Source organism: Taudactylus pleione, unplaced genomic scaffold (assembly GCF_031769625.1).
Source record: "Taudactylus pleione unplaced genomic scaffold, aTauple2 ptg000085l, whole genome shotgun sequence".
NCBI lineage: Eukaryota > Metazoa > Chordata > Amphibia > Anura > Myobatrachidae > Taudactylus > Taudactylus pleione.
Window position 1 is genome coordinate 2,472,890 of NW_028284487.1, and position 21,411 is coordinate 2,494,300.

At 44.6% G+C, this 21,411-nt stretch overlaps 1 protein-coding gene across 3 annotated transcripts in view; it reads right to left on the bottom strand.

Annotated features, from left to right (window-relative positions):
- The window catches only part of LOC148529651 (serine/threonine-protein kinase D3-like), a 190,212-nt gene that overhangs the window by 38,033 nt on the left and 130,768 nt on the right, over positions 1-21,411 (bottom strand). For all 3 annotated transcript variants that reach the window (XM_088468305.1, XM_088468304.1, XM_088468303.1), the window contains exons 7-10: positions 20,872-20,949; positions 12,194-12,341; positions 3,024-3,135; positions 64-141 (exon numbers count right to left, since the gene is read on the bottom strand). In XM_088468305.1, the coding sequence (XP_088324431.1) occupies positions 64-141; positions 3,024-3,135; positions 12,194-12,341; positions 20,872-20,949 (416 nt within the window). The remainder of the gene's footprint in view (positions 1-63; positions 142-3,023; positions 3,136-12,193; positions 12,342-20,871; positions 20,950-21,411) is intronic.

The following is a 21,411-nucleotide window of genomic DNA, read 5'->3' on the forward strand; positions in this document are numbered from 1 at the left end:
CAGTATAGGGAAAGCATTAATTGTAATCAGGTACGGGAGCACAGTAATGCAATATGTTCTCACCTTGTAAAACTTGCCACCAGTCTCATTATGGAATAAGGTGATATATTTACTATCAAGTTGCCAGTAATGTTTTTTCCTCTGTAGAATGCAAAGAAAGTCAAGATTACACACAGAGGGGCTGATTCGGTGTAGCGGCAAGACCATTTTATGCATTGACCAGTGAGTAGCCCGTAATTCTACCTACAAACCCACGATGCAAAGAATAGGCATGGTACAAATGCATACTGATAGTGATGACAGCTACTTTCACAAGCAGATAGATTGCAGTGGTGCAGTAACATATAGTCACCTCTGAATACATGAAAAGATATCCATTTATTTCCAAGCAAGCAAGGTGGCCAAATCAGGCCAAGCATATCAAATATCACCACTTACCTTTAACCTGCCACCACCACTGTTCCCAAAGAGGTTTGAAGAAAATCTTAATATGTCTACAGTGTATTTATGTAAACATAGTAAATGGTTTGTCAGCAGATCTGAAGATCCTAAGACTGAATGGGGTAAAAGTAACAGGCACCACTTGTTTCACCCTGAAAATCTACCTTACTTATAAAAAAAATTGTGTTTTTACATGTTCCCTGTAGAAAACAGAATAATAGAGTAGGTAATTTCCAAATCATGGTGGCACAGTGGATAGCATTGCTGCCACACAATTCTGGGTTCTTAAGTTTAATTCCAAATCTTGGCACCATCTGTGTAGCTTGTCGAGTAGAACCTTGTTAAATTGTGAGCACCTCGTTAAATATACAGTTAATTAAAATATTGGTTTTATATTTGGTGTACAATCAGAAGTAGTACTGCAGCTAGCCCATATTTTCACCAACCTGCTACCATGAGAATGAGCAAAACCCTGCACAGTCACTGCCATTGCAATGTACAAACTCATAAGTCTACCTCTACAAATAAGTAGAGATTTGTAGCAATAGCTGCATTTTTCCACATTCATAATTGGCCAGTAGAAACCTTTATCTATGCAAATTGGAAATTATTATTATGACAGTATAACCATGAAAGAGTGCCACACCAATTAATAGTCTAAGGGCTGTGCCTGGTCCCCCCACCCTAGGAAAAAGGTGCATAGTGGGAAAGGTAATGGGTGTTAGGTTGAGTAGCCTACCGATTTCCTGAAGCCAGATTTACTAAAGAAGCCTGTTTCCTACTACATCAGCAATCTTCGAGAGAGATAAAGTGGAGAAGTTGCCCGTACCAACCAATCAGCTTCTTACTGTCATTTTTCTAGCACAGTCTGTAAAATAACAGCAGCAAGCTGACTGGTTGGTATGGGCAACTTCTCCACTTTATCTATCTCCAAGATTTGAAAAATCTCCCCCTATGAGTGAGTTTATTTTTACACTAGTAGTTATGGACTATTATCTGCTGGGTTAACGTCACCCCACCTCACCTGCCCCTTCCCAGCTCACACTCCGCCTTTCCACTCTATGGGCCCAATTCAGACCCACTCGCAAGCGGCTGTCCGCTCGCAAGTGGGTCGATGTTGTGCACTGCGCATGACGGCGGGAGCTCCGTCGTGCGCATGCGCCAGACGCGCCGAGCGAAGGACTTTCCTTCGCTCGTTGTGTCTGATCAAAGGGGGCGTGCTGTCGATGTTGATTGACAGCACGCCCCCTTTGGTGGGCGTGCCGGGGGCGTGCCTCCCTGACGGGGGCGTTCCCAAGGGAACGCCTACCGTCAGAAGCCGGCCCACTGACATCACTAGTGATGTCAGTGGGAGTGATTTTGACTCTGATAGAGCCAAAATCACTCCGGGCCTTGCGGTTGAAAAACTCAACCGCAGGCTCCGGCTCGCAGTGGCGATGGTCGCGATGGTCAAGACCATCGCGGCCATCAAACTGCACGCTCGTATAGGCTGTGGGTGGTGACCCACAGCTATACGAGCGTCCAGGAGGACGCTCCATAATTATGGAGGGCGGCCCTCATTCAGAGCGTGCGCTCTGCTCAGAGCGTACGGCTCTGAATGAGGGCCTATGTCTGCACTCTAACCATCTCCCTCCCGCTATTCTCCCGCTCTCTACCTTCTCTCAACCTGCTCCCCTCCCTTTCCCATTCCTTTACTAATTCTTACCCTCCAACATTCCAGGTCCTCTTCTCTCCAAGCACGTGCATGTACTTCACCCCTAATGTGCACGGTACGCGCTGTGGGTGTGATGTGCACATTTCAGCCGCAATTAGGTGATCGCGCAAACATGTCACAGTTAGATTATCACACAACCAAAAAACGAATATGTATGGGCGCTAGCCTATAAAGATGGTAACTGAGACTCAAAAAATCATCAAATATGTATAATGTTCGATAACCAAAATGGCTGACAGCAGCCCTTATATGGAAAAATTGCTGGATTCCCATAAATCAAAGAACATACAGACAAAGAATATATAGGCGCTGGTCAGTATAAAAAAGATTTAATAAATATCTATGAAAGAGACAATATGAATAAAAAATTCTCTAAAAATGAAATAAAAAACAATGTTATAATATGTTTTTTATTTAATTTTTAGATTATTTTTTCTTTATATTGTCTCTTTCATATATATTTATTTCATCTTTTTTATACTGACCAGCGCCTACATATTCTTTGTCTGTAGGTTATCACACAAACATGCATGGTGACAATTAAAATCATGCTCCAATTTAATAAATATAGATTACACTAGCCGCTCATTTGCAGGTTAGTAAAAAGGTCACTTCACTAGAGGTTACATAGCAAGCATCATTTGTCACCATTCTTGTTCCTTGCAGAATGCTGCAATGTGCTTATTGCTACTTATGTAATGGTTGCCACTAACTCCTTAAATAACCCCTGTAATAAGAAGTGAAAAGCAGGATCACTTGTTAAGTAAGCAATCCCTGTGATATGTAGCGAGAAGCAGAATGGACATGGAGATGCAATAATTGGTCAAACCTACTGTGAACTGGACCACGAAATAGAGGTTTTACTCACCATACTGTCCTTGCTAGTGAAATGGACAAGCCAGCCTTCCATTAGCACATAACTGTTCTTCTTCTTGTTGTATCGCACCGACTGTACCACTCTCATGAGTGGGATGAAGTTACTGATTAAAAACAGACAGGAGTTCTTAGTAAACTGCTATCACACCAACAAATTAATATATCAGAACACTATAATTTCCCTTCCAAATAAATCATTATTTCAGTGCCATTGTAATATTTTGTAACTCTGCATGCGATGCATCCTGCTACTCTTCACATGCATGCCGGTGCTAATTACGCTGGTATACATGTAGAAAAACGTAAAGGACAGTTCTCCCGATAAGAGCTGTCCTTTACGAGTGACGGACTTCTAGGTCTATGACTCAGAAGTCCCTCTGGCTTCCTTCAGTGCAAGCGCAGGTGTAATGGAGGGGAACAGGACTACTTGAGAAGACAGGACATCTTGAGGATGCACAGAAGATATCATTATAGAGATGAAGAAGAGCACCTATCCAAGGTAATCTAGCAAGAAAAGGTGAAGCAAGAATGGCCCTCCACGTCGTGCATGGGTCTAATGGAGGAAGTATAGGAGTCAAGGGTGAGGGGACCTAGCTAATTTTATGCACTATATAGTAATAGTGCACTAGTTCATTGTATTCCCCATAGAAGTTTATACCACACAGTGACACCAGCTCATATAATGCCATATTGTATTCCCCCAAGTTCACAATATGCCACATTATAGCATCCTTAGAGGTGAAGGTATCAAAAGCATAATACCTCATTAAAGTCTGGACAGAAGACCACATGGCCGCCTTACAAAGCTGAACAGCCGAGGCGCCACGGCGAGCTGCCCACGAAGGACCCACAGACCGAGTAGAATGAGCAGTAACAGAGGCACTGGAAGGCCCTCATGAGTGTAAGCCTCAGAGATTGCCATGCGAAGCCATCAAGCCAAAGTTTGTTTATTGGCTGGCCAACACTTCCGAAGGGAACTGGTAAGGTCCACATAAATCCTGAGGGCACATACCACATCCAATGAGGCCTCACCTGCCGAGAGCTCTGGGGAATTAAAGGGCGGCACAACAATTTCCTCATTGATGTGGAAACTAGAGACCACCCTAGGAAGGAAACCAGGGCGAGTCCAAAGCACCGCCCTGTCCTGGTGAAAAAACAGAAATGGGTAACGACAAGAGAAAGCCCCCAAATCGGACACTCTTCTGGCAGATGCAATAGCCAGAAGAAAAACTGTCTTAGCAGTAAGCTGTTTGAGATCCACCGAGTCCAGGGGTTCAAATGGAGGGCCCAAAGAACAACAGCCAAATCCTAAGGTGCCACAGGAGGGACAAAGGGAGGCTGAATGGGAAGTACCCCTTGTAGTAAAGTGCGGATATCCGGAAGAGGAGCGATTCTTCGCTGGAACCACACTGAAAGAGCCGAGACATGAACCTTCAGGGAAGCAAGGCAGAGACCAAGGTCCAAACCCACCTGCAGGAAAGCCAAAAGTCTGGATATCCCAAACACTTGGGGGTCATAACCGCTGGGACGACACCATTCAAAGAAGGTGTGGTAAATCCTGACAGAGGCAGGTTTTTGTGCTCTGAGCATGGTGTTTACCACAGACCCGGGTAAAGGCAAGGACCTTGAGACAACAGGTATGGACGTTGAGGCAACAGCAATGGACTGTTGATGGAGAGACTCTGAAGATCTGAGTACCAGTGACGTCTGGGCCATGCTGGAGCCACCAGGAGGACAGTGCCTCCTTCTTGTTTGAACGTCCAAAGTACTCGAGGAAGAAGGGAGATTGGAGGGAACAGGTGCGCAAACTGTAAGGTCCACTTGACTGACAGAGTGTCTACCAAGAGATCCTTGGTGTCTCTTGTCCTGGACCCGTACATTGGCAGTTTGTGATTTTGTCATGAGGCCATGAGGTCCACGTCCGAAAGGCCCCGCCTGTTCACTAGGAGCTGAAACACTTCATAGTGAAGAGACCATTCCCTGGGATGCACGTCGTGACGCTGAGGAAGTCCGCTTCCCAATTGAGAACTCATGGAATGAACACTGCCGATATGGCTGGTAAATGGCTTTCCACCCATGTCAGGATGTGTGACACCTCTGTCATTGCCGCCTGACTTCGAGTCCCTCCTTGATGGTTTATGTAAGCCTCGGTCGTGGCATTGTCTGACTGAACTTGCACAGGCTTTCCGTGAAGTATGAGTCTGGCTTGTTGCAGAGCCCTGAAGACTGCCCGAAGTTCCAATATGTTGATTGGAAGAGCAGACTCCTCTGCTGTCCACCATCCCTGAAAGGAGTGTGGACCTGTCACTGCGCCCCCAACCCCGTAGACTGGCATCTCTCGTCAGAAGGACCCAGTCCGGAATCCAAAAGGGGCGCCCCCTGGTGAGGTGGACTGTCTGCAGCCACCAAGTCAGAGATAGACGCACCTCTGGAGAGAGCACCATCGTTTGTGTCCTTTTCCGATGGGGAAATCTGTCCCACCTGGAGAGGATCAATCTTTGCAAAGACCGGGAATGAAACTGGGCATATTCCTCCATGTCGAACATCGATATCATGAATCCCAGTAACTGCATTGCTGAGTGTATAGACACTTGGCAACTGTGGAGGCATCTGCGCACTCGCATCTGCAAAGTGGAGATCTTTTCTGCGGTCAGAAAAATCCTCTGCTGTTGTGAATCCAACAGAGCTCCCAGATGGAGCATCCTTTGCGATGGGATCAGGGAGAACTTCTTCCAAATGACAACCACCCGTGCATCTGTAGCACAGATATTGTCAGCTGTAGGTGGTGGTGAAGTTCCTCTGGAGACCCTGCTAACAGTAAGAGGTCATCCAGGTATGGTAACAGGCGGACCCCCTGCAGCTGCAGATGGGCCGCCATTACCGCCATAATTTTTGTAAACACCCGAAGTGCAGTAGAGAGGCCAAACGGCAGAGCCCAAAACTGGAAATGTTGTTGTGACACAGCAAACCTGAGAAAATGCTGGTGAGCCGAAGCAATCGGAATATGCAGGTATGCATCCTGAATATCCAGTGACACCATAAAATCCCCAGGTTCCATAGCCAGTATGATTGAGCGTAGGATTTCCATCCTGAACTGAGGTACCCTGAGTTCAGGGACTTGAGATTGAGGATAGGTCGGTGGGATCCGTTTGGTTTTTGAACCAGAAACAGTCTGGAATAATTACCCGTTCCCCTCTGGGATAACGGGACCTGTACAATGACCCCTGCCTGAAGCAAGGACTGTACTGATTCTTGAATAGCCAAGGCCTTGTCCTTGTTTGATAGGAGGTCTGTGCAGAAGAATTGATGGGCAGGCCGTCTGCGGAAGGAGAGGGCGTACCCCTGAGAGACCACTTCTCCCACCCAGGTGTCTGTGGTAGTCTGACACCAGCATTGGGTAAACTGAAGAAGTCGGCCTCCCACCCTGGGATCCCCCAAGGGAAGGCCCGTCCCATCAGGCTGAGGACTTGTCATCAGGCTTGGAAGCCGGATGTCTTGCACTCCAAGCTTATTTCTTAGTCTTGGTAGTTTTCTTGGTAGTTGATGGCCTAGGAAAGGACTGAGTTCTAACGTTACCTGGAGCCCGATAGGTCAGAAAGGACGAAGTCTGAGCCCCCTCGGGAGCAGAAGGCAGACAAGCCGACTTAGCCCCTGCCAATGTATCCACAATTTTATCCATATCAGGGCCAAACAAGACTTTACCATTATAAGGTAAACACTCTAAGCCCTTCTTGGAGGCCGGATCTGCCCTCCAAGAGCGAAGCCACAGGGAGCGGCAAACCGCAATGGCCACAGTGGAAATCCTGGCATTCAATAAGCTGACATCCAAGGCAGCCTCATTAATATAGGTAGCTGAATCTCGGTGGTTGCCCACAAGATTCAACTGCTCCCTGGTAATATCCGAAGACAAGGACTTTTCCAGGGTGTTTGCCCAACATTCCATAGCCCGAGCCACCCAGCAGATAGCCATGGCCGGTCTGCACGTGGAACCTAAAAGGTAATAAATGGATTTCAGGCAAACCTCCACCTCCCTATCCGTAGTATCCTTCAGGGACGACATGGAAGGCATAGGGATGGTCGCGCTTTTAGCCAAGCGCGTTACATGGAACTCCACCACTGGTGAAGTTTCCCATTTAGCAAAATAATCCTCAGCAAAAGGTTAAGCATAGGACAGATGCTTCTGCGGCTGGTAACGCTTTCCGGTGTTTTCCATGCCATCTCCAGGTGGTCCACCAGCTGGTCAGACAAAGGAAATACAGCAGCGGTCACCTTTATGTCCTTGAAATATGCATGTTTGGACTTAGGTGCTGGAGGTTCGTCCTCCTCTATGACCAAGGCTACACGGACAGCTTGTATCAGACCCGGAATATACATTTTTGACTTGGACTCTACCCCACGTGTAGAGAACTCAGAGTCGGATTCATCCGGGAGCAACCCATCATCAGATGACATATCGTCGTCATCATAAAGAGTAGATTGAGATGACTGCAAAAATCCTTTAACCGGTCTACTTTGGGGTGCCTCCCCTTGCCGCACCTCAGCCACATTCTGCAATGCATTGGGAAATGTATTAACCCACGGGGGGAATAACACCTGCATGGGTGCAGCCGGCTGAAGAAGGCACTGAGAGGACATAAGCTGTTGCTGTGTGAACCCCACCAGGAAAAACACAGGAGGGACAGCTAAATGTCTCACAATGGCCGTTAGTGCAGGTGGTAAGCACGCCCAAGGGGGCTCCTGCGGAGTGGCAGAGATCGTAGAGGGACCTGGAGGAGCATAGCACCTCACACATAATCCCTCAAGGACCATGTCTCCCACCCCTAATTCCGCTGCACACTTTTTACATAAAAGCCGGGCGGGAGCCAAATTTGGCATATCACTCTCACTACCAGAGATGGTGGAGAAGATACCAGTATACTGTATGTGACCCACCACATAGAATAACAGACTGTGAGGCTGCACCAATGACAACACTTGTATTAGGGCTCAGTGAGAAAAAAGACACAGGGAAAGTAAAATGGCTGACAGAAGAAAGTGAAACTCAGACAGACAGCACTAGCATAAAGTCACATACAATGCAAAATAAATAACACCTGCATTTAATGGCACTACTAATCAACTACATAGACTTAGTGTCTGGTAGGATATAGTGCTACATACACTGACCACACACTGGAGAGAGGTATGTAGGGGGACCCAGGCTCTGCGCTCCTCACAGGTCTGTGCCCTTGCCAAGGATAAAATGGCCGCCAGAGATCCAGGAAGAGGCGTTCCTGTGGGAGGAGAGCTGCTACAGCTAAGCCAGACTGCAATGGAAGGCGCGCTGTGCAGAGAGGAGGAGCCCGCTGTAAACAGGGAAGGCAGCCTTCCCTGGCCAGTGATGAACCCCTGGGGCGCTGGAAGCACAATGTTTCCGAAGCACTGCGCCCTGCGTGTCCCCAGGCAGGTTTTCAGTGAAAGCGCAGGTGTCTATGGCCTGGCTCCACCACCGTCATCCCCCAGTCCGTCCCCAGAGACCCGGGGGGGAAAGGACTGCAAAAGCGGATCACCGCAGCTTACCTGATGACCCCATAAATCCGGCTGCAGTCCTGGGAGTCCTCCGGGGTCTGGCTAGAACAGACCCCGGCTCCCACCGCAATCCCCGGATCAGTAGCGGCAATTCGGCGCCAGCTGGGTGACGGACCGCGGGCGTCCTCTGGGCTGTCCGCTTACATAAGCGAAGTGTCTTCTTTAAAATAAAAAATCTACAGGGGCCGTTAACAGCCCCTCCGCGTTCAGTGACCCGACTCCGGCCTCTGGCCCGGGGGTGGGCTATAGAGGGAGACCCAAGTGCATCCTGGGAGAAAAATTTACTGCATATGGTGCCCGGATGACTCTGCATCACCTGCATGACCAGAGCGCTTGCTCTGAATCAGTGCCCTCCTCCCTAAAAATGGAGCGGCCTCCTGACCACCCACAGCTATAGCGAGCGGCCATGATGATGGTCGCGATAGTCTTTGACGATCGCGACCATCGGGCTTGCGACGAGACCCTGCGGTAGGGTCTCGCTGCCGCAAGCCCAGGAGTGATTTTGGCTCTATCAGAGCCAAAATCACTCCCACAGACATCATTACTGATGTCAGTGGGGCCGGACTCAGACGGTAGGCGTTCCCATGGGAACGCCTCCGTCTGGCAGCCACGCCTCCGGCACGCCCACCAAAGGGGGCGTGCTGTCAGTCACCATCGACAGCACGCCCCCTTTGGTGCGAGACCCCGAGCGACGTATTCCTCGTCGCTCGCCGGGTCTCACGCATGCGCACGACGGAGCTCCCTCCGTCGTGCGCATGCGCATTCGGCATACATCGACCCGCTTGCGAGCGTCCTTTGCTCGCGAGCGGGTCTGAATGACCCCCACAGTTTCAAATTGGTGAACAATTGATGAGAGGCTATAGAGGGGAGGAGCTAAGTTCAGAATTTGTGCAGCTGCTGACTCCAAACTGCCTAGCTCTATACCTCATGGTAGCAGTGGCCTCAAAAAGACACATTAGATTTACTGTATATGCAGGTTGATGTATCCTGAGTGTCAGGTACTGTATGCTTGCACAGAATACATAAAGCTAAATATGCAAATTGTATATAGATTTTCAATAGTTTTAACTCTAATCACTGCACGGAGCAATGACTTCCATAGTGTGGTATTTACCATCTGTTAAATGTGCTGTTCTTCAGAGACTTCTGAACACAGGCTGAACAGCATAGAGTTGTACACAGTGGTGGTTCTAGGGACAGGATAACAAGTCCGTCGCCTGGAGCGCCGGCCCCTAGAGGGCGCCACTGAGTCCCCAGGAGAAAAAAATCCAGAAAAGCGCCGGTCCCCCCCCCCCCCATTAGCCGCCGCAGGGAGGCTCCATTTGCCGGGCGCCCGCTGATATTTGTTATCAGCGGGCACCCGGCTCCCTCCCTGCATCTTCAGCCGAAAGCCGGAGCTCACTCCTAAGCTCCGGCTGCCGGCTCCCGCAAAGAGCACTATGAGAGGGACGTCATGACGTCTCTCCCATAGATCCGAGGAGCGGCTCCCACAGAGAGCACTATGGGAGGGACGTCATGATGTCTCTCCCATAGATCCGTGGTGGACCCGCAGTCGGACTGGACAGCAGCGGACGCAGGAGAGGGGCTTAAGGTAAGTATTATGTTTGTTTTTTAATTGTATTTTTTTTTCAGAAGCACCAGCACTGGGGACATGGCTATAGGGGGGATTACTATAGAGGGCATTACTACTGAGGGCATGGCTATAGGGGGGCATTACTACTGGGACCACGACTATAGGGGGGCATTACTACTGGGGGAATTACAACAGTGGACTACTAATGGGGGCATTAATATAGGGGCATTACTACTGGAGGCACTACTATAGGGGGCATTACTACAGTGGACACTACTACTGGGGGCATTAATATAGGGGGCATTACTACTGGAGGCATTACTATAGGGGGCATTACTACAGTGGACACTACTAGTGGGGGCATTAATATAGGGGGCATTACTACTGGAGGCACTACTATAGGGGGCATTACTATAGTGGACACTACTAATGGGGGCCTTACTAATGGGGTCATTAATATAGGGGGCATTACTACTGAATGCACTACTATAGGAGGCATTACTACAGTGGACACTACTATTGGGGGCATTAACATAGCGGGCATTACTACTGGAGGCACTACTAATGGAGGCATTTCTACTGGGGGCACTACTAATGGGGCATTACTATAGTGGGCATTACTACTGGAGTACTGGAGGCACTACTAATTGGGCATTACAACTGTGGGCACTACTATGGGGGCATTACTACTTTGGGCACTACTATAGTGGGCATTCCTACTGTGGGCACTACTATTGGAGGCATTACCAATGGGGGCACTACTATATGGGACATTACCAATGGGAGCACTACTACTACTACTGGGGGCATTAACACTGTGGGCATTACTAATGGGGGCATTACCACTGCGGGCACTACTAATGAGGGTACTGCATGGGGGCACCACTTGGGGGGCCATTGTGTAAGGGGCACCACTGCTGTGGGCATTGTATAAGGGGCACTACTACTGTGGTCATTGTATTAGGGGCACTACTACTGTGGGCCTTGTGTATAAGGGGCACTAATTTGGTCATTGTGTAAAAGGGGCACAACTGTGTGTCATAACATGAATAAGGGACTTCTGTGTGGCGTAATTCGAATTGGGGATAATGTATTATAAAGGGAATTACTGTGTGTGGCACAATGTATTATACAGGGCATTACTGCGTGTAGCATAATGTATTATACAGGGCATTACTGCGTGTGGCATAATGTGTTATACAGGTTATTACTGCGTGTGTCATAATGTGTTATACAGGACATTACTGTGTGTGGCATAATGTGTTATACAGGGCATTACTGCATGTGGCATAATGTATTATAAAGGCCATTACTGCGTGTGGCATAATGTGTTATACAGGGCATTACTGCATGTGGCATAATGTGTTATAAAGGCCATTACTGCATGTGGCATAATGTGTTATACAGGGCATTACTGCATGTGGCATAATGTGTTATAAAGGCCATTACTGCATGTGGCATAATGTGTTATAAAAGGCATTACTGCATGTGGCATAATGTGTTATACAGGGCATTACTGCGTGTGGCATAATGTGTTATACAGGGCATTATTGCTTATGGCATAATGTGTTATACAGGGCATTACTGCGTGTGGCATAATGTGTTATACAGGGTATTACTGCATGTGATATAATGTGTTATACAGGGCATTACTGCATGTGGCATAATGTGTTATAAAGGGCATTACTGCATGTGGCATAATGTGTTATAAAGGGCATTACTGTGTAAGACATACTGTGTAAGGCAATTATTCGCCACGAGGGAAGAGCTTGGGGGGAGCCCAGCACCTTCGTAAGGGCTGGGCATGCCCCACAGTGTGATGAACTGGTGGTGTTCCGCAAGGACACGCCCCCTCTCCGGAAGCGCGCGTGCAGAGGAACGCCGTCTACACAAAGTTATTTCTTTTTTTTTTTTTTTTTTGGGGGGGGGGGGGGGGGCGCAACTGGAAACTTTCGCCCTGAGCTCTACAATGTCTAGAACTGGCCCTGGTTGTACAGTACAGAATGGAGTCACACATTTACCTGTCAAACATTGGGTTGTCACATGGACAAACTGTGCTTTCTGTACTCTTAACAGGAATGCCCTCCTCTTCCTGTGTACTTCCACTGATGCTGGATGGTCTGTCATTGTCACTTTCATATTCAATTTCATGGTTAAAATTTTCCTCATCTATAGTGTACAGGATGACAAATTTCATTAAAGACAAACCAGCTACAAAAGTTGTTCATCACTGCATACAGATGGGTGAAATAAATAAGACCAATTTCTCATCTGTCTACATAGAAACACACAACAATGAGCAGATTAGATGTATTAACATCATAGGGGCATATGGTTTTTCCCTGCAGCCACAATGTTATTCCTATTCAGAAGGATGCGAGAAATTGATACATGGCAATTTCTAAAAGGAGTTAACGCGGCTTGTTTCTCGCAGTCCCAGGGCACTTGGACAGTCAGGGAAAAGCCATATTTCAAGTTAAAAATGCCGGTACTTACTTCAGAACCCCATGGAAGCTTCCAATTAACTTAATTAGTCCAATAGTTATGATGGGTAGAGAGGGAAAGAGTTGTCTGTAATTGATGCACAAAATTAAAATATAACTTTTATTAGTCTTTAAAATATGTATATCAATGATACAGTCCGTGAAGTATTAAAATAAATAAATTAAAGTGTGATATAGGTAAGAAAAAGTGTAATTACAATAGATTATCGGTACAAATACAGGTGTGTTTTTAATATTTTTCTGAAATATATAGTAGCAGTATCCTGGATATCTCTATAATATTATTTATTTAATATATTGCAATAAAAAATATTTAAACCAAATGCCACTCTGTCAGTATTATTTCAAACATTGATTATAGTGCTGTGTTGAATGGAGTAGGTGTATGTCCATAGAGCATAACTTAATTAGGTATTTACAGAGGCCGTGAGAAATGTAGTCTAATAGGTTGGTCAGATATTTGTATATTTAGTTCTCATAGTAAGAAATTATTTAAGAAGTAGCAGAAAACATGCTCTCCAGGGTATCTGACAACTCTCCTGCTTATCATGAAGCTGCTGTTCTTGATTAGACTTGTGCGGATTGTGGCTCCTTTTCTTTTCTTGTTTAGTCCAATAATTACATGTCATTATTGGTATGAAAAAAAGAGGTCTTAAATTACCCCAAAATCAACTTTTTCATTTTGCTATGCACCCCAAATGTAACTAAAGTATTTTTTTTTATGGATCTGTGATTTATGGTAATACCTTAGCGCTCAACCTTTTATAATGTAGTATAGAGTAAATTCATAAATTTGTGTGTCTCATCAAACCTTTGTTTAGTGTAATGACGTAAATGAATTACACTGTATTTCTTATTAAAACAATTTATTTGTCTAGTTCATAATATCAGCAAAATTACAATTTTACCCCAATTATTGTTATATTATCAATTTAAATTCGAATGTTACTGTAAGAACACAATAAGAATCGATATGATCGTATATTTAAGCGAATCCTTATAAATCAATTAAAATATATAACTAATTAAATGTAGAAACATTTATATTTGTATTTTAAGAAACAGCCAGCTGATGGTAAGTGAATCTAGGACGTCCACATGAACAACAGTATGTATTAAACACAAACTGACATGGGAAGGGGGTGAGTGTGTGGGGATGTGTAGTATAGACAATTACAATAGTGTTGAGTGCAGGGGTTAGGGATAACGGGGACGGGGATCAGGTAATGAGTATTGTCCCGATGTGGTACAATGGATATGTCCAAAAAGAGTCCTGCTGAGACATCCTGAATGGCCTGTTGATGGTAATGTGGATATGGCAGCTTATTCCAATAGTGTGCTGCCCGCCGGGTGCCGGCTGCCGATAAGCCCCGTAGGTGACTATTCCTTGTGGGCTCTGCACCTGCGGCTGATCAGACCGTTGTGAGGGATGGGAAGCGTGTGCGCCCGCTATCCTGATCTCTCCGTCTGAGGTTCTGCTTCAGTCCTATAGAATTGGTGCTGGATTTCTTTCTGCTGCTGTAGATGGTGTCAGTACACCAACGCGTTTCGGCTCCGTTTTGCCTTTGTCAAGGTGTATCTACCTTGACAAAGGCAAAACGGAGCCGAAACACGTTGGTGTACTGACACCATCTACAGCAGCAGAAAGAAATCCAGCACCAATTCTATAGGACTAAAGCAGAACCTCAGACGGAGAGATCAGGATAGCGCGCGCACACACTTCCCATCCCTCACAACGGTCTGATCAGCCACAGATGCAGCAGCGGGAGGCAATCGGGAAGCCGACTGCCTAAATACCAGCAGCCAGCTTCCCGACTGTCATTTCCTGGCAAGGGTGAAATGCCGGGCGTCTAGATGTAGACGCCCGCATTTCCCAGACGCCGGAAGACCGGCATCCCGATTGTAGGGATGCCGGGCGCCGCGAGCGGACAGCTGCGGGGGGGGGGGAGGGTTAGGGCTCCCGTGGGGTCTTAGGGTTAGGCACCCCCCCGGGAGGGTTAGGGTTAGGCTAGGGGGAGGGAGGGTTAGGGTTAGGCACCCCCCCAGGGGACTTAAGTTTAGGCAGCGGGGAAGGGGGTGGTTAGGGTTAGGCACTTAGAGGGGGGATTAGGGTTAGGCACTTGGGGGGGAAGTTAGGGTTAGGCACCCCTAAGGAGGGTTAGGGTGGTTAGGTTAGTAAATACTTACCTATCCACGATCGGGATTTGCAGCGCTGTCGGGCTTCCGCTGCTTCGAACTCTGCTCCTGTCGGGCTGCCGCTGACGGGAATCGAACCGCCGGCCGGTATTTCATACCAATTCCGCAGCAGCTCACTGACAGCGGGAGGTCTCACTGGTACTCTGGATCACGCGGACGACAGAGCAAGTATCACCGCGAACTTCCAGAGGATCGTCTGCAAGAATACGCCACACAGAGCGAGGACCGGCGTTGCAGGAAGCCATCAAAGGGTAAGTTACCCACGAGGCTATAGCGGCCGGTCCTCAGCGGCTCTCATTACATTTCACAATACACAGGGAGAGACCGGCGTCTCAGAGAGCCCACAAAGAATAGTCACCTACGGAGCTTATCGGCAGCCGGATCCCGGCGGGCAGCACACTATTGGAATAAGCTGCCATATCCACATTACCATCAACAGGCCATTCAGGATGTCTCAGCAGGACTCTTTTTGGACATATCCATTGTACCACATCGGGACAATACTCATTACCTGATCCCCGTCCCCGTTATCCCTAACCCCTGCACTCAACACTATTGTAATTGTCTATACTACACATCCCCACACACTCACCCCCTTCCCATGTCAGTTTGTGTTTAATACGTACTGTTGTTCATGTGGACGTCCTAGATTCACTTACCATCAGCTGGCTGTTTCTTAAAATACAAATATAATTGTTTCTACATTTAATTAGTTATATATTTTAATTGATTTATAAGGATTGGCTTAAATATACGATCATAACGATTCTTATTGTGTTCTTACAGTAACATTCGAATTTAAATTTGATAATATAACAATAATTGGGGTAAAATTGTAATTTTGCTGATATTATGAACTAGACAAATAAATTGTTTTAATAAGAAATACAGTTTAATTGACGTCATTACACTAAACAAAGGTTTGATGAGACACACAAATTTATGAATTTACTCTATACTACATTATAAAAGGTTGAGCGCTAAGGTATTACCATAAATCACAGATCCATAAGCGAATTGAGGGTGGTTACCTCCTATACCTGTAGCTGCCCCCATCACAAGATATTTTGATTTTGGAGCGCTTGTGCATACAAACACAGAATAAATTATAATTTTTTTTGTCCATTTTTCTTTTACATTTTTCAGTGGCTTCAAATTACCCCAAAATCAACTTTTGCAGTTTTTTAAGAAAGTGCTTTTTATCATTTTTGTTTACATTTAAAAAAATAAAATAATGACCAACCAGCCGTTTTAAACATTTTTAAAGCATATTTTTTTCTTCCTTGGGACAGTAAATAACATCTATTTTGTTACCCAATTTTTATTTTATTTTTGGGGGGATACAGGCCTACTTTGCACATTTTTTTAAATTATTAATGCATACTTTTGCCAGTAAACATTACTGCGACCATTTTTTTACAATTGGATAGCATGGAAATCAGGAACGTGGATACCGCATTATGAAAAAATGAAAGCGATGGCCACAGTTATTTTTACTGCAAAAATCATGCGCACATTATTGGATATGCCCCATATTGTACAAGATATATTTTATAGATGTAGGAAGAAAGAACATTGGAAATTATGTTTAAATTACTGAATAAGGATTTACAATGTCTACCCCTGGCAGCAGCTGTGTTTATATGTGGGTCCCAGTGAATATACTGGCAAGGAAAGGCAGCATCTGTTGATCGGTGATCATTACAAAATGGCTGACTAGTGCAACTTATTATGATGTAATCCGGCATGACCGTTTGCACAGAATGCTGGGACATCCCTCCTAGAGTCTATAAAAGGGGTATGCAAAAACTAGGCAGTCTGTTAACTCTGTTTTGCCCATCCAGGAGATAAGAACAAGGAGCTCTCCTCAGTCTCCAGTCCCTAGAAGAGGTCACAGGCTTGTTTCCACACATGGGTTAGACTTGGAGATCATCTGTCCTTTGTAATTTTCACAGAAAAACTTGTCACACTGTACATACGCACAACTTTGGATGAAATTTATATCAGCACACCTTCACTGAAAATGTATATAGGGTTGCACGGTTTTACCCCAAATAAGTGACAATTTATAAAAACAATAATATGTACTTTTCCGGCACTGTAAATATTTCTCTATCTTGGCTTCCGTACACAATATAAACATGTGCTCTCTGTAAACAAAAACATTTAAATAGCGTATTATCCTTAATAAATAAGCAAAGACAAATAAACAAATCAGTGTTTGTGAAAAAGAATATTGTGGTTTTCTGGGCTGTGCAGATATTTCTTAAGCTGGGTACACATGATACGATGTAGGTAACGATCCAATCTTGATAGCGATATTGTGCATACACATGGAAAGATTGTACAAACAATCAAATGATATAGATGGGTCGTTAACGACTGCAAACGACATATCGTTTGGCTGCAAACTTCCTCACAATGCATCTTCGGTCTCTCCGTCAGCTGGCACAATATGGTGGAGGGGAGAGGCCAGGAAAAGCAACGACAAATCGTTCATCATTCTTGACATCGTTCATCGTGCGTACAAACGGAACGATGTGTGCCAAATTGTGAAAGACAGGTGGAAAACTTTCTGCATGAGATCAGCGACCACGCTCAACAACAGCGGGAGCGCACATCGGCATTGTTATCATGCACACGGCACTTTTTAAATGATATTTCGTTCCAAACAGTCGAAGACGGCCATAACGTTTATAAAATCGTACCGTGTGTGGGGGCCTTTATTCCCAATAGAAAAGGTTCCTTTCCAACTCAGAAGAAGTCAAATATTAAATACCCGTACTTGATGAAGATTTAAAGACAGCTTATCAATAATTATTTTCTTTCTCTGATCAAAATCATTTTTAAAGTGCAGTTCCTCATAGTAGCATGAAAGTAATAAAATACAACTTAGTGCAACTCTGTTTTTCCACAAAAATAATATATTTAATACACAGGTTTGCACTTATAATAAAAATACAATTTGAAGACAGATAATAAATTTTACAATCAGTTGGTTTGCCTACCAGATTAGGTGCTGTCGGTCTTTGATGAAAGACTGTGGGATCCCAATGCACTAAGAAGTGAAGAGTGTTTTGTAACCAGACCAGTGTGGCAGATTGTGAAGGGGGATAGATAGCACTTTTCCAGATGGTACCAGCTTTAACATCCTAATGGTCCTCTGAATGTTATGTGCCCAAAACATCTTCAAATCTGGAAGGTGAACCAACTGGCTTTAAAGTTTATTATCTGTTTTCAAATTTTTTTTTTTATTATAAATGCCAAATCATCACTTCTGAGGTGGCGTGGAACCTTTTCTATTGGGAATAAGGAATATCTATACAGACAAGAAAACCACAAAATTATTTTTTCACAAACACTGAGTTGTTTGTTTATTTTGTTAAGGGTAATACAATACTTCAAGGTTTTTGTTTACAGAGAGCACATTTTGTCTATATTGTGTACAGAAGCTAAGATAGATTAAGGGGACAATCTTATTAGCTGCGATGATCACGCTGGTGAGAGTCATCGCGGCAATGGGCGCACTTTACGGCAGCCCGGATACACTGAATTTTGCTCACAGCCCCATAGGGCTCCGAGCAAAAACCAGCGAATTCGGGCTCAGAGCAGGCCGTGAAGGGTGCGAGGGGTCAATCCAATTAGGTGCGAATTGTGAGTAGAGTTTGTTTCTTGAAACTCGCAGACTTCTCATCAATGCGTGCTCCCGAGAATTCTCCAATCCAAATTAAAAGTACCTATTCGCACTACTCGCAGCAGAGGTTTGTGAATTGACTGCCAAATACGATTTGAGAGAAGTGCATGAAAAAGTGGGGAAACCATCCTGTACCCCCCAAAATGGATAATTTTGTTAGCAGGACCGCATAGAAGGTTGTTTGTGGGCATTAGGAAGGTACTGTAGGTTATTAAATGGTTGATTTGTGCTTTTTTTTTTTAAAAAAGAATGATAAAAAAAATAACTTTTTTCGTTTAATCTCAAACGAATTAAACGAAAAATGCAACAAAAAAAAAGTAATTGTGGGGTACTTTTGAGGGCACCTTGAAAAACATTGTAAATTTTTTTTTAAAAAGAACACATACATTTTTCAATTTAAAAAATGTTGTAATTAAATTTGGGGTGCCTAAACTAATGAAAAAAGTTGATTTTGGTATAATTTGAGGAAAAAAATTTTTTACCCTGAAAAATGACATGCAATTATTGGATTAAGCTAATATGTTTGTCCAAGGGGTTCAGCACAGTGTCCCGACATTTTAACCTTAAAATAAAGATTATTTTTTTTCCATCTCTCACCCTCAGGGAGGTGCGAATGGAAAAATGCAAATTCAATCTGACTGATTCAGTGTGAGTTGCTAATTTGATTGCAAAATGAATTCGCTATGCGAATTAAAATAGAAAATAGCAACTTTCAATTCGCACCTAATTAGATTGACCCCTAAGCTGGGACACACCATAAAACAGCATGACCCAGCATATGATAGCGCAATGTATCGTTACTTGCTGCATGTAACAGAACCGTGTCGTTCATTGCATTGTCCCATCTACCATGCAGAACAGCAGATGGGACAATGCGAGGAACAACCATCGTGAAAGACAGATTGGGTGTACACACTACACGATGTGAACTATATATCGTTCCGATCCACGTCAGAATGATATATCGTACGATACATCGTATAGTGTGTACTCAGCTTTAGAGAAATATTTACAGCGCTGTTAAAAAGTAAATCTTATTGTTTATAATTATATTAATATGCACAACTTGCACCAGTGTTATGAACTAATGTATACAGGTATAACATGAACGGTTCCGTGTGCTTTGTAGGTGGATCTTGGTGTTCTACTAAACCACGCCCCCACACCCGCTGTGGTCATGATGATTACACTTATAGGCCTGCATTAAAGATAGAATTACCCTGGGAAATATGTACAATGGGGTCTTGCCTGGGACATCAATCACACGGGTGGGTGTCCCTGATAGGTATGACCTGCATTGTTGTCTATGTACTGTACAGTAAATAGTGAATAGAAATTTTGTAGCAAAAAAATATTTTTGGTATAACTTATTTTCAACACATATCTGCTTGTGTGTGTAATTATCTGTACATGACTGGCCAACTAGATTCCCTGCAGTGGGTAGAGTATACCAAATTAGATTTAACCAAATCATGCTCTACACTAGCACTAAGCTGGAGAATCAGGGCTCTCAGTTATCACAAAGACTGTGTCCCACAGTGCACAGCCGCCATAGAGTTTATGTACCTAATACAATTATTCAAATAAAGAAGCAAGGATTGTTAAATTTAAGATATTTTAGATTCCATTTAAAAAGTTGGAAATATGTACTAACTGGGGAAATTTAAACATTTGTATTGAATCTTGAAAAAACTTTAAATTGGTTTCCCAAACATTTGCATAAATTTGGTTCATTAAATCAAGAGCTGCAGACACACTTATTGTGTTTCTACTCACAAACAGCATGTTTCTCTTAGGAAGGCTTTTGGGCATAACGTTGAAGTTATACTATTTGCTTGATAATACTTTTGACTTTATTTTCTTTGGTAACAGGCAAGGCAGTTGAGAGCTCTGACAGTCCCGGGTACTGGGAGGCCAAATACAGGCCACGTCCCATCCTAACATAATGTAAGAAACTACAATGTGTGGCGCAGTGTGCTCAGCACAGAGTGCCGGCTACAGGGGAGGGAGGACGGTTAGTGTAATCGCCCCCCACCGGTAACACCTCCCATTGCTCTGTCCACTACAGCACCTGTACATCAGCGTAGTGGGCAGAGCAGTGGGGATGGTGGCTGACCCTGGCCCCTCAAACTAGCCCAGGTAAGTAGTACCCTCTCTCCGTCCCCCTCTATGTGCCCCTGGTAAAAGGATTAACAATATGATATATATAAAACATTGCATACTGTTTTCTGAGACCACTGGGAAACTGTCTTTCAGAGATATCCATTGCTACAATATAAATAGAACATAATTTACTTAACACTACCTTCTCCCACAGATACCTCTCCTAGGCATTCATCTGGTACGTCTGGCACACACCGTCTGTGACAATTAAACCGACAATCTGTAGAGAATTAATAGGCAGTTAAATATTTACAAAATCAAAGCCTATGAAGTGAACTTGCCAATATTAAAAGTAGAATCCACCAGATTATTTCCATATATTATAGCTGCCCCTTGTCGTAGACCCAGAGCCCTCTCCCCTTTACATTCCTTCTTGTGCTTCCTTTCAGGCCATACACAGAATTTGGATACACTCCCATTACTAGTTCTCAGAAGTGCCTGTGTGGCTCCTACATCCAGCATAATCAGATCTGGGTAATATGAGCTTTACAGCTGTCTAAGTCTTTGTAAATGAAGCCATGTTTACATTATTTTAGTTGGTAGAAGTCTACTGATATGTATGTATGTAACACCGGAATAAAACTGGTCGGGTAAACGATAATGGTGAATGTACTCCTTCTGTCTGGAAACTGTTAGGAAGCATGAGCCTGCTTTATATCTTTCACTGACCCTTGGTTGAAGA